The sequence below is a fragment of the Galleria mellonella genome, unplaced genomic scaffold (genome assembly GCF_026898425.1).
Source record: "Galleria mellonella isolate WM207_F2 unplaced genomic scaffold, CSIRO_AGI_GalMel_v1 utg34, whole genome shotgun sequence".
NCBI classification, from domain to species: Eukaryota; Metazoa; Arthropoda; class Insecta; order Lepidoptera; family Pyralidae; genus Galleria; species Galleria mellonella.
In genome coordinates this window covers 1,054,836-1,067,052 of record NW_026442081.1, presented here as the reverse complement: position 1 = coordinate 1,067,052, position 12,217 = coordinate 1,054,836, and the positions used below count along the sequence as shown (strand labels likewise).

At 39.4% G+C, this 12,217-nt stretch overlaps 1 protein-coding gene across 1 annotated transcript in view; it reads right to left on the bottom strand.

The window, feature by feature from the left end:
- Window positions 1-579: 579 nt before the first annotated feature.
- The window catches only part of LOC113512204 (neurobeachin), a 520,131-nt gene continuing 508,493 nt past the window's right edge, over window positions 580-12,217 (bottom strand). The window contains exons 47-55 of the mRNA XM_052896806.1: window positions 11,018-11,237; window positions 9,730-10,040; window positions 7,333-7,459; window positions 6,580-6,741; window positions 6,269-6,398; window positions 5,468-5,601; window positions 4,788-4,984; window positions 4,021-4,172; window positions 580-2,361 (exon numbers count right to left, since the gene is read on the bottom strand). Of these exons, the coding sequence (XP_052752766.1) occupies window positions 2,271-2,361; window positions 4,021-4,172; window positions 4,788-4,984; window positions 5,468-5,601; window positions 6,269-6,398; window positions 6,580-6,741; window positions 7,333-7,459; window positions 9,730-10,040; window positions 11,018-11,237 (1,524 nt within the window). The 3' untranslated portion in view covers window positions 580-2,270. The remainder of the gene's footprint in view (window positions 2,362-4,020; window positions 4,173-4,787; window positions 4,985-5,467; window positions 5,602-6,268; window positions 6,399-6,579; window positions 6,742-7,332; window positions 7,460-9,729; window positions 10,041-11,017; window positions 11,238-12,217) is intronic.

The window sequence follows — 12,217 nt, the reverse complement described above, 5'->3', positions numbered from 1 at the left end:
ACGGAACTCATAAAGCGATACAGCCGTTTCTCCGATATTGCCATGTAGGTAAATATATAAATAATATTTTGAAACGAAACGAAAATTAAATCTTTTAGGATTTCAAACAAAGCCATCATCATCATCTAGATTGCTAGTTTTTTTAAATGTTAGTTCTTCTTGACGACCCATCTGATGGAAAGTGGTTACCATAACTAATGGATGTATGCAAAATTTTAGAAGCGTCGAAGGAACGGCTGTGTTGCTATATTAGACGCGGCCGTATGTAACTTTGTCATTACCACTATAGAATATGCATTGAATTGCTGATTTGTGAATTATACAGCATTGGAAAGTTTATGCTTGCCCTCTATAGCACTGCACATGTGGGTAAAATGTATTCTGATAATTCCAATACTATAAAACTATTTTTTTATTGTTTACTTAATCCACAATACAGTTTTTATTTCCCATTGGAAAATATCAAATTAATAATCATATAAGTCATATTATGTTAAAATATCACACATTAAGGATAACAAAAAAGGAACCCCAACGTATAGGTAATAAGGTTAAATAAATAAAAAAAGAAACTAAAAATAATTTCAATATAACCATTTAATAAAAATCAAAAACTAAGTAAGGTAATAACAATGTCAATTTTGCATAAAAGTTTTAAAAGTTTAAGTACTTGTACCCATCACCACAGATAGAACGGAATGTATTCACAAAATACTTTATGGTCGAAAATATCATACAATGCGAGCAAAATAAAAATAGGAACGGCACTAACATTCGCTTGTTTAAGTAATTTAATAAAAAGAAGTAATTTAAAATACAGGGGTAAGTAATTCGAGATATTTAAAAAAAATTAAATTTCTTTTTTTTTTTCACCTTCCATTTTGAGAGGTGACGTCACAATACAGTAGGAAGCCATTCCTGTTGTTAGCAAAAAATTGTCATTGACAATCTTTCACATTAAAGAGCTCCGTAACTTAAGTATATTACATAACTTTACCAATATTTTCAAATATTATAATTTATAAAGATAATTTATAGCAATTACTTAAGTTAATAATGGTGGTAGAAATAATATTAAGTTAATAGGATATTAAATAAAATATTGCACTGTATGTCAAATATTAATAGGTAAGTACATAGAATCTCAGATAAATAGTTGATAATCACAATAATGGACGTCAATTTACGAGATCTTATTAATAAATACTTTCGATTAAAAATTATAAAGCTGCCGATTTACGTTTATAGTGAATTAAAATCGCTTACACTATGGCACTCTTACATAGAACAAATTATTACATTGTATAACAAAAATAATTATTAAGTACATTTATAATGTTCTAAGAGTTTAATAATACGTAAATTGGAATGTCAATAGATTAAAAAAAAAATTACACTTAAAATAATAAGTAACTGCCGCTAAAAATGTAAGTAACGCATTAATAAAATACTGCTCTAATCTCATGGAACAAAATGGCATAAGTCAATTTTTTTTTTAATTAATGGAATGTTATTTTTATTGAGATCGTTTTGTCTCTGGAAAAGGTAATAGGTTATAAATGTCATTTTGTTTCATTTAGACAACATGTAAATTGTTTAGTGTTGCAATATTCACAGACACTGCAGACAACATTATGCCTATTAATAGAGTCCTTTAATAAAATTATTTTTAGATCATCCATCTTTATAACATTTATAGTCAGCGAATAATTTAATTGATTAGATATTTCACATACAATAAATTATATTACAAAAAGTATTTTTGTCTTAATTTTCTTTTTTATTAATGGACTGGCAACTTTTATTTTGATTAAAGAACAATATCAGTGTTTCCATCACCCAACGCTATGGTCATGCAAAGTTAACGTACGGCTCACCACATCGGTCAAACCAAACAGGACTCATGGTTTGGACAATGTGCTACCTACCTACTGTTACAATACAATGTAATTTACTAACAACCGCGACGGTGGCACCATTCTGGTTCACTAGATTTTCCTATAACGAGTGTGTAATTGAATGTTGTAGTCGCAGAAATATCAAATCAGAACTAGTATACTTGTGGCAAAATATATTAGGTTATCTTTGACATTTAACCATAAACTCTGGTTAAAAGAACACAAATTATAGAACGAGAGAGGGTACAAATAAATTTATTTTAGGAGTATAATAATAAAGGGGACATTACTTGGTCATTACTGTACGTGAACCGGTTCTGTTTTGATCAATTCATGCGACCGTTAATATTTAAAACTAGCGCGTGCGGTGGCTCAGTACCGCTGCTGGTATTCGTGGTGCCACCGGTTGAAGTCTATGTGGAACACCACCAGGGAGCCGTTCTCGAGGCCGGCCAACAGGAACCTGAAAATTTTAAACATATATTCGTACTTCAATTGTAAAACTGCACTTAAAACATGGTTATTGAGTCTGACGTACGATGACACGGAAATGCTTATTAAAGATTACGTATTAAATTTATTTATTTACATTACAAAGTATAAGAATATTATTAAAAAAAATTATGTTTGTGTGAATGTGTGTAGGATATATCAATTGTGTAACCTTAGGTATGTATATTAATCTTGTTATTATATATGTAACTAGATCAAATTGTATAATAGTGCCAACACCGTGGGGTGAGGACCTGGTGATCTGTAACACAGGTTTATCCTACTTTAGACACCAGTTCTTCACAATACATTAAATTGTGTAATCTTAATATATATATATATATATATATATATATATATATATATATATATATATATATATATATATATATATATATATATATATATATATATTAGAATATAATAGATTGGTATTGTGAAGAAAAGGCGACGGTTACCACTTTCCATCAGGTGGGCCGTCAGCTTGTTTGCCATTCTAAGTAGTATAAAAAAAAAAAAAACTTTTTAAAATTAATAAAACTTTTAAAAATAAACGAAACAGCTAAAAAGTTAAGTAAAAAGTCTTTCGCTGTCACTATAAAATTATGATATATTTTATATAATATTTTTTTAATTAATAGTTTTATTGAATTTGAATGAGATTAATGAAAAACTACTTTCCCTTTTATCCATTATTACTACACCACTACCATAACAAGTGACGACCAAAAAAAAAACAAGAACTCATCAAATGCGAATAATTAATAGTCGAATTAGTAAAGTCGCGCATTGCTGCGTTAAACTAAATTTTTCAGTTTTTATTATTTTAGACTGCGACCCCCTTTAATAACAAACGCGACCTCCTCTTTCCCGATTGAGAAATGATGTTCTAATCGATAGACAGAAATGAGAAATTATTTTCATTAACTAGTAAAGTAGGAGAATGTAGAGAAAATGATTGTTTTTTGCTATTAGCATGTGAAGGCAGCGTTGTTTCGAGTACTGTGTACTGTGCGCAGTGCGTGTGTGTGTGCGGCGTATGTGTGAGTGTATGCGTGCGGCTGTGCGGCACACGTGTGCGTGCGCATGTGTGTGCGGCGTATAGTGTTCGTGTGCTGTGCGCTGTGCGTGTGCGTGTGCGGCGTGCGTGTGGGTGTATGCGTGTGGCTGTGCGTGTGCGTGTGGGTGTGCGTGTGCGTGTGGGTGTATGCGTGTGCGTGTGGGTGTGCGTGTGCGTGTGGGTGTATGCTTGTGCGTGTGGGTGTATGCGTGTGGCTGTGCGTGTGCGTGTGGGTATGCGTGTGCGTGTGGCTGTGCGTGTGCGTGTGGGTGTATGCGTATGCGTGTGGCTGTGCGTGTGCGTGTGGGTGTATGCGTGTGCGTGTGGGTGTATGCGTGTGCGTGTGGGTGTATGCGTGTGCGTGTGGGTGTATGAGTGTGCGTGTGGGTGTATGCGTGTGGCTGTGCGTGTGCGTGTGGGTGTGCGTGTGCGTGTTGCTGTGCGTGTGCGTGTGGGTGTATGCGTATGCGTGTGGGTGTGCGTGTGCGTGTGGGTGTATGCGTGTGCGTGTGGGTGTGCGTGTGCGTGTGGGTGTATGCGTGTGGCAGTGCGCGTGCTATTGGCACTGACTTCTGGTCGTGCGAGAGCGCGAGCGAGGTGACTGGGGCGCCGGCGGGCGGGAAGGCGTACAGCGGCGCCAGCGTCGCCGCGCGCCACACCTCCACCACGCCCGCGTCGCCGCCGCACACCAGGTACTCGCCGCAGCGGGACAGCGCCAGGCACTGCGCACACGCCACACAATACACACACTACATCTCGGCGACTGGCACACCTCATCAAGCAGTAGTGATATTTAATTAATTACCTGTCTACTTGAAAATTATACAAAATCTCAATTTTTTTAATTAAATTACAACCCCTTTTACTGGAGAAATGTTATTACTGCGTTCATAACTTCTGCACTTTTGATTAATGTAAATAATTAAAAATGAATTTGATATATATATATATATATATATATATATATATATATATATATATATATACAATATTTACAGATGAAGTTGACATTGTTTATTGTAAAATATATTTATTGTTATCGGATGGTTATATTATTCAATTTAATGTAATGCTTTTTGTATGTTTATCTCTTATTTCAGACACAATGTACATTGGTTTTTGAATAAATGACTAATAATTAATGAATTGTTTTAATAAATAAATCATTGATTTTTAGTTAATTAATGCCTGAAAATACTCCCAAAGTCACATTTTGATAAATATAAAACTGAAGATAAATATACATTTTATAAAAATACAATTTATTTATTGATTTGGTTAGAGAAATCCAATTTGTCTTCTATCAATCCCATAATACCCCGGAAGGCAAAGGTCACCTGGAAGTTGTCGTTGTGCGTCTCGTGGCGCAGGCGGCGGCCGTTGAGCGTGAAGGCGGCGAGGTGGCCGCGCGCATACGCCACCACGACCACGCCCTCGCGGGATAGCGCCAGCTGCCGCGGGCCCGCCACGCCCTCTGCCGGCGGCAGCGCGCGCAGCAGCTCGCCGAACGTCGTGTGCACCAGCACCGGCCCATCTGCGCACACGCACCACATTCATACTTACTTTATATAAATAGAGCATTCAGACTCAAACACGGGCACCTTTTTGTCAGCTAATTGTCAAATTAGCTGACTCGTTTTTTTTTCAGTATTCTATATACTTATGTACGCAATGTACCTTGCCGTATCTATATTTAATTAATATAACATATTATTTTTTTATTCTAATACCAAATTAACGGAGAGCAGTTTCACCCGAAAAGAACGGGCAGAAAACTGGATCCTTGGTTATTTATTAATACTTTACTGCATCAGTTACTAAGGAATATAGAAAATGATTAAAATAAGGTGAAGCTAAAGACGGGGTCGATCTTTCTGAATACATTTTGTTAAATAAACAAAAATTGCCAAGTATGAGGGAGGGGCCGGGCACCCGGCGGAGGTACCAGGCGAGCACGAGTGCGGCGGTAGTGAGGGCGGCGGTAGTGAGGGCGGCGGTAGGGCGGCGGCGTACTCACTGAGCGAGCAGGAGATGACGAGGCCGAGCTCGGCGGACACGAGCACGGCGGCGAGCGGCGCGTCGTGCCCCGTCAGCGACACGCGCGGCGCCGGCGTGTCGCCCTCGCCCACGATGCCGCCGTGCCGCGCCGACCTGCAAGCATCGCCACTTACTAACTTACGATTTATATTCAAAAAGACAAAAGCCTTCAACAGCTGAAATAGTCTACTACAATAGATTTTAAATTAATAAGATAAGGGAGTTTAAATACATACATACATATCTGTCACGCCTGTCTCCCATTAATGTAGGCAGAAACAATGGAACGCCAAATGCTTCGATTCAAACAAACCTCTTTCGCTTCTTCCACATTCATCAAACTTTTCATACACGCTCGCTGGTTACGGGCACTTTTAATTTGGCCCTTCTGCACAATACCTATTTGATCGACTACTACTACTGAAATCTCCATTCATTCTTATTCGATAAATCTCTTTCGTAGTTCTTTTATCCATCTTCTCCAAATGACCAAACATCGAAAAGGGAATGTAGCGTTGCAATATTCCCTTTTCGATTTTATATAAGGGAGTTTAATTTACTTTAATCTTTTTTATACTAAATCATTTAAAGGATAGTTTAATAGAAATAATGGATTTAATTCTATAGAAAAGCAGAATATAATATTTTTAATGTAGCCTACAATGCTTAATTGTTGACTTTTTCTAAATCTCATCAGATGCCTCTATCACATGTCAAAGTTTGCTATGCAGCTTTTTAAACTCATTAAAATCATAAATAAGACGAATAGGTAAAAGCATACCAGTGCCAGAGCAGGACGGTGCAGTCCTCGGAGCCGGATGCGATGTAGCAGTCGGAGGTGATGTTGCATTCGGAGCGCGACACGCACGTCACCACGCCGTAGTGGCCGAATATTATTTGTACTATCTTGGCTGTCAGTGCAAACAGTACAAAGTTGTTTAAAACGATTTACAGAGATGCATTCGTACGATCAGCACAAAAAGTTGATTTTTAAACTCATCATTTTAAATTGTACATTAAAGAATATAATAGATCATAAATTCACGCGAGCTAAAAGCTTTAAGTTAAGAGGTAGTGAACAGAATATGGTACCGGTCTCTGTAGAGAAAACGCGGAAGCTATTGTCCCAGAAGCCGGCGGCGATGAGGAAGCGCGAGTCGACGGTGGTGACGAAGCAATTGGAGCGCGCGCGCACGCGTTGCGAGAAGTTGTCGCCCAGCTGCCGCCGCGCCAGCGCCGCCGCACCGCCCGCAGCTGCAACCACAACGCACACAGTTATTAACCACACGTTGATTCGTAAGAAGATTCTCAGTCAACTTCGTTAACCACGACGGTCACTAAGGCACTAAGCAAGTGACGACCATTTTTTAATCAATTCATACATGAATTTGAAAATTTCAGAACTTGGGATCTCTGAACTGCATTTAAGCGTTGTCTGAACTAAGATGGATGTCATGCTAAAAACACATATTCCAGTCACCTTTTATATCAAGTGTAGCGAGATCAAGTGACTGAATAATATTTCGTCTTATTTCTCCAATTTTTGTTTAGTATGAAAATCATACTAAAGAAAAATTTAATCAAGGAATTCAGGGAGTGTTACTTTGTCGTTCCTTGAGATAGATACCCAGATACATACCTTAAACTGTGTTTTGATCAGCGAGTGCATGGGCTATGGCCAATGCTTAGATAGCGTTGAGTCGTTACTTACTTCAGACCGGGTTCCCGAATAAGAGTGGCACTGACGGCGGCGGGTACTTGGATTGCGCGGATTTTCTACTCACCCTGAACACATACACTTAACGAATAGGATCCCTAGCAATGCAGAGCGTACAGCGTACTCACCCCACACGGGGTCCATGAGGAGCGGGTGCGCGGGCGGCGGCGGGTGCGCGTGGTGCGCGTGGTGGCCGGCGTGCGCGCAGCCGCCGCCCACCCAGCGGTGCGCCGCGAACGCACGCGCCGCGCTCACCTGCCACACCACGAGCCTCATTACGGTACTACATCGATACGCATTCGCACAGGTCCGGGGCAGGTAGTGCTGTACAGGCTCTCCCCGGACATTTTATTACAATCCGCGCTTGTCACAACTACAGAAACTATTAACATCTACTATCAACATGTGACAACGGCCGAGTCTGTTGTTACGGTTGACGCGGGAAAATAAAGTTTGCGTGCTGACACGTATTTGAGTGGAGGTGGGGTCTGATCGCAGAGAGCGGCACGGAGTGTTTATTGTTTAGTACAGAATGGACACTCCGTGATTATACTTTGTTAATATGGGGCGTAATAGGGTCTCTTAAGTGTAGTAGGTTAGTCTTTAGAACATATTTGTACCATAGAAAGTGTTTATACAAAAGTTGGAATGAGAGTATGGGTATGGATGGCATGAGTGCCTCTCGTCTACTCGTGTTTCTGTCTTTAAGCAGCTGTGCTTATATGGCTGTTTTTCGCTTTGAAAGATCCAAGGGGAGTAAAGAAACTTAACTACATAGTTTTTTTTTTTTTTATACAACTTAGAATGGCAAACAAGCTGACGGCCCACCTGATGGAAAGTGGTAACCGTCGCCTATACACATGAGCAGTACCATGGACATAACATAGTATACTGTTTCGCCCATGATACCCCCTATGTGTTGCCATTCCTGAGGACTCAGGTGTTATTCCTCTGTACCCAGTAAATTCACGCCATATCCCACCCTTCAAACCGAAACACAGCCATGCAAACACAACTGCTTCACGGTTGAAACACGAATGGGACAGAGGTACCCAAGCAATCGACTTTTGTACAAAAGTCTCCCTCTGGTATATATTTATTAGAGATGACAACACATCCAAAGATATCACGGATATTCGGCGATATCTGTGTTTATGAACGACGGCATACTTGATATTCTAAATATAATACAAAATGTTGACCAGAATGATTAAAACGATTATACAGAGTGTAAAGGAAAGGTCGGAAAAAAAACTGAAATACTGGATTCAGATTACTCTTAACTGAAAACCAGTGGAAATTCTTTCCGGAAAATTTAAAACTTTTACCTGATTTTAAATTAAAATATAATATTATAAAGAAAAAATCATATTTTATAGTGAAACACTATGAAATATTATAAAGCAGCAATGTAATATTCGTATGAAAATCCTACTACGACGCGCGGAATCAGCCGTCTAAGGTCAACGCCACAAGCGTACGAAGAAGCGCCATCGACCGTGTACTGTAGGTATTTTGTGTCGTGTGGATCGTAAAATTACGAACACATTGCGCAGCGACAAAACTAAGAATCGTTGATTATATATAAATGTAGTGCATTTATGGTGGGAACATAATCTGCCATCTCATTCAAATAATTTATTTGAATCAGCTGTTTTCATTGGCCAACCTGTGTCTTTCACCCTGTATATATATATATATATATATATATATATATATATATATATATATATATATATATATTTAATAGGTGATAATGGAATGGTAACCCCACCCGCGCTATCGGTATACACCGGCGGGGCACCAGTGAAGGATGATAAGTGAGGATGAAGCAGGTCAGTTAGCATATCGTGACGAATTCAACAAGAATTGTTCACGATGGTTTCCAGGGGGAACCACGTGGAGTCACCCTGTATATTTATTTATTTATAAAAGATAAATCAGTTATATGTTCACAATAATTAAACAGATTAGGTACAATGTTAGAAGTAAGCTTAAGGCTAGACGAATATATCAATTAGAGGCGTATACAGCTCTCACAGGTAAGTGATAAGTTATACTAAGGTAACAATCATACAAATAGTGAAGACTTAAATATTAAAATAATATCATCTACACTAATATTATAAAGAGAAAATATTTGGTTTTTTGTGTGTATGTTTGCAATGAATAAACTCAAAAACTACACCATTAGAAAGCTACATTCATCCTGAGTAACACAGGCTATATTTATTGTTAGAAAAGATTAGGGATCTTTACTAAAACTTTAGTAACGTAACTCAAGGTGTAAAAAAATGCTATAAAATATTTTTCGTCGCGTGCGTTGCGGAAACTATTGATGATAGAACAAAAGTATGTTCTACAATATTGAAGAAAATATCAATAACTACAAAAAAACTTCCGGATATTATTATATTATGCCCAACTATTATCGTTATGGCACTATAATCACTTTTTAAAATGTAAAAATGTCCACCCGCGCGAAGGCGGGACGGGCCGCTAGTAACTAAATAAGCACGACTCACAGTGACAGCGGCGGGCATGGCGAGCTGCGGGTACGTGTTGGCGGAGACGTGGACGACGGCCGCGTTGGAGGGCAGCTTGAGCCGGAGGCACACGTCGTCGGGCGCCGCCGCGAACATGAGCGGCGCCAGGTGCATGGTGGAGGCGCGCGGCGGGTGCGGCTCGCTCAGCAGCTGCGCCGGCGTCTGCCCGAAGCTGCGGATCTGGTCCTCGACGGCAGCCCGCGTCACAGGCTCCGTGATCTGGTCGAGCCGCACCCCACCCTCGTAGGTGAGGTAGTAGAACACGTTCGTGGCTCGTACGGCTTCGGGTCCTGGTGGCGACGGTTAATAGTTCTCTTTGAAATAAACTTTATTAAAACTGATATAATTGACTGTATTATTATTAGGCTATAGTGAGAAAGAAGAATAACTTATTACCATGTTTGGTATAGGGTTTTATCAGTGGCGTAATAATAGAGTGGCAGGGCTGGCAAAATACCACGGGCCCCCGACCCAAAAGGGCCCCAGCTTAAGAGGCCGCGAGCTCAGATATTTTTGCATTGTACCCGAGTATTTCATTTTACGTGAAAAGTATTTTTTATTGAGAGGGCCCCATTAAAAGAATTTGCCACAGGCCCCAAATGGTATAGTTACGCCACTTGGGTTTGTTCTAGGTTAATATATCTTTTTTTACCAATCCTGCCGATCCTACCAATCCACTATCTACTATTAAAAATGTAAAAGTTTGTCAGAATGGGTGGATGTTTGTTACTCTTTCACACAAAAACTACTGAAGGGATTTAAATGAAATTTGGTACACCGATAACTTATATCCTAATTTAATATATATTTTATATACTGATTCACGTAAATGTGAAAGTGAGTTTGTTTATTTGTTACTTCTTGGCGTCTTAACAGCCTCAACCAATCTTCATGAAATTTGGTGCTGATACTTTGTGTTTCAGTAGTTCATAAGGCAGATTTTAACTGCGGTTTAAAATGACGATGACACTGACATGGCAATCAAGTATACGGTATGCCTCTTTCAGTTAGACCTGGAAACTATCATGGTTAATTCCTGATGAATTCATCACGATGGGCTAACTGGCCTGTTTTCATTCTCATCTATCACCCTTCACTAGTGCCTCGCTAGCGTATCCCGTTAGCGCAGGCGGAGTTACCATACCATTTTCACCCATCAAAAAAAAAAACATAGAGACTGAAAAACAGAGTTGTATTCGATGAAATCGTTAGTATGTATTTATAGTAGTAATTTATGGAGAAGTGCGTGTTTCCGCAAAGAACTTGCCTCTTTGTTTATATCCGAATATAAGGTCGATCCATTGGTGCAGCTGGCAACTGACGAACTCTGACTCTAGCGCCATCCTATTGATCCTGACGAACTCCTCGGCGGAGGATGCCCAGGGCGGCAGGATCACGTCGCCGGACGGCGACTCCGGGATACCGAGCCGGTAGCCTGAGCTGTTCACCAGCATCTCCGGCAGGAAGAACAGTTCTGGGATCAACTCCTGGCGAAAAACAGACAGATTATTTTTATTATTTATATACATTGATAAATTAAAGACATGTACTTACAGTATTTAGTTGTGAGAGTAAAAATACGGCTTGTAAACACTATTTTCCATTTCCAGGATATCGTGAGAGGCGACTTAGTGTTCATTTACATAAACCGGCTCGGATAGGACACAGATTTTGATCACATTTAAAATAGAATTTAAGATAAATAAAATAAGGTTTATTTTTGCATGTCACACTTTTTTGACAGTTTTCAACAAGCACTATCAAAATCTGGTTCCCTCTTCGGGCCGGTCTATGTGAAACGGACACTAAGGGAACAAAATAGCAATAAATTGATGCACTGTATTCTGTTCTATTAAAATTCTATTCTGTAAATACAGAACGTTAATCTAAGCTTAGTCTGTACGATACTACCTCCTTCTTATGTGTGCCTGGTATTTATTAGCCCGAAATAATAAGAATCTTAAATTGTTAACGCATTGATAAATGGCGAGATGTTTTCTTCTATGTACCTCTCCTACATTGCAAATACTGCGTGTTCGGGGGGAAAGGGATTGTTAGTAATGAAATCAAGTAGCCCCATTACTAGCAATATGGGTATATTGTCAAGTCGACCTCCACGTGGTTCTCCCTGGAAACCATCGTGACTAATTCTAGTTGAATTCGTCAGGATGGGCTAACTAACCTGCTTTCATCCTCATCAGTCATCTGTCACTGGTGCCCCGTCATTGTATACTATAGCGCAGACGGGGTTACCATACCATTATCACCCATTAAAAAATACTGCGTGTTCTGTAACCCGTCAGGTCGACCTCCACGTGGTCTCCCCTGGAAATCATCGTGCTGAATTTCAGGTATATTTACCATGATGAGCTAACTGATCTGCTCTTTAATTCTCATTTGTCATCCGTCACTGATGCCCCGCCAGTGTAAACCGATAGCGTGGGCGGGGTTACCATTCCATTATCAA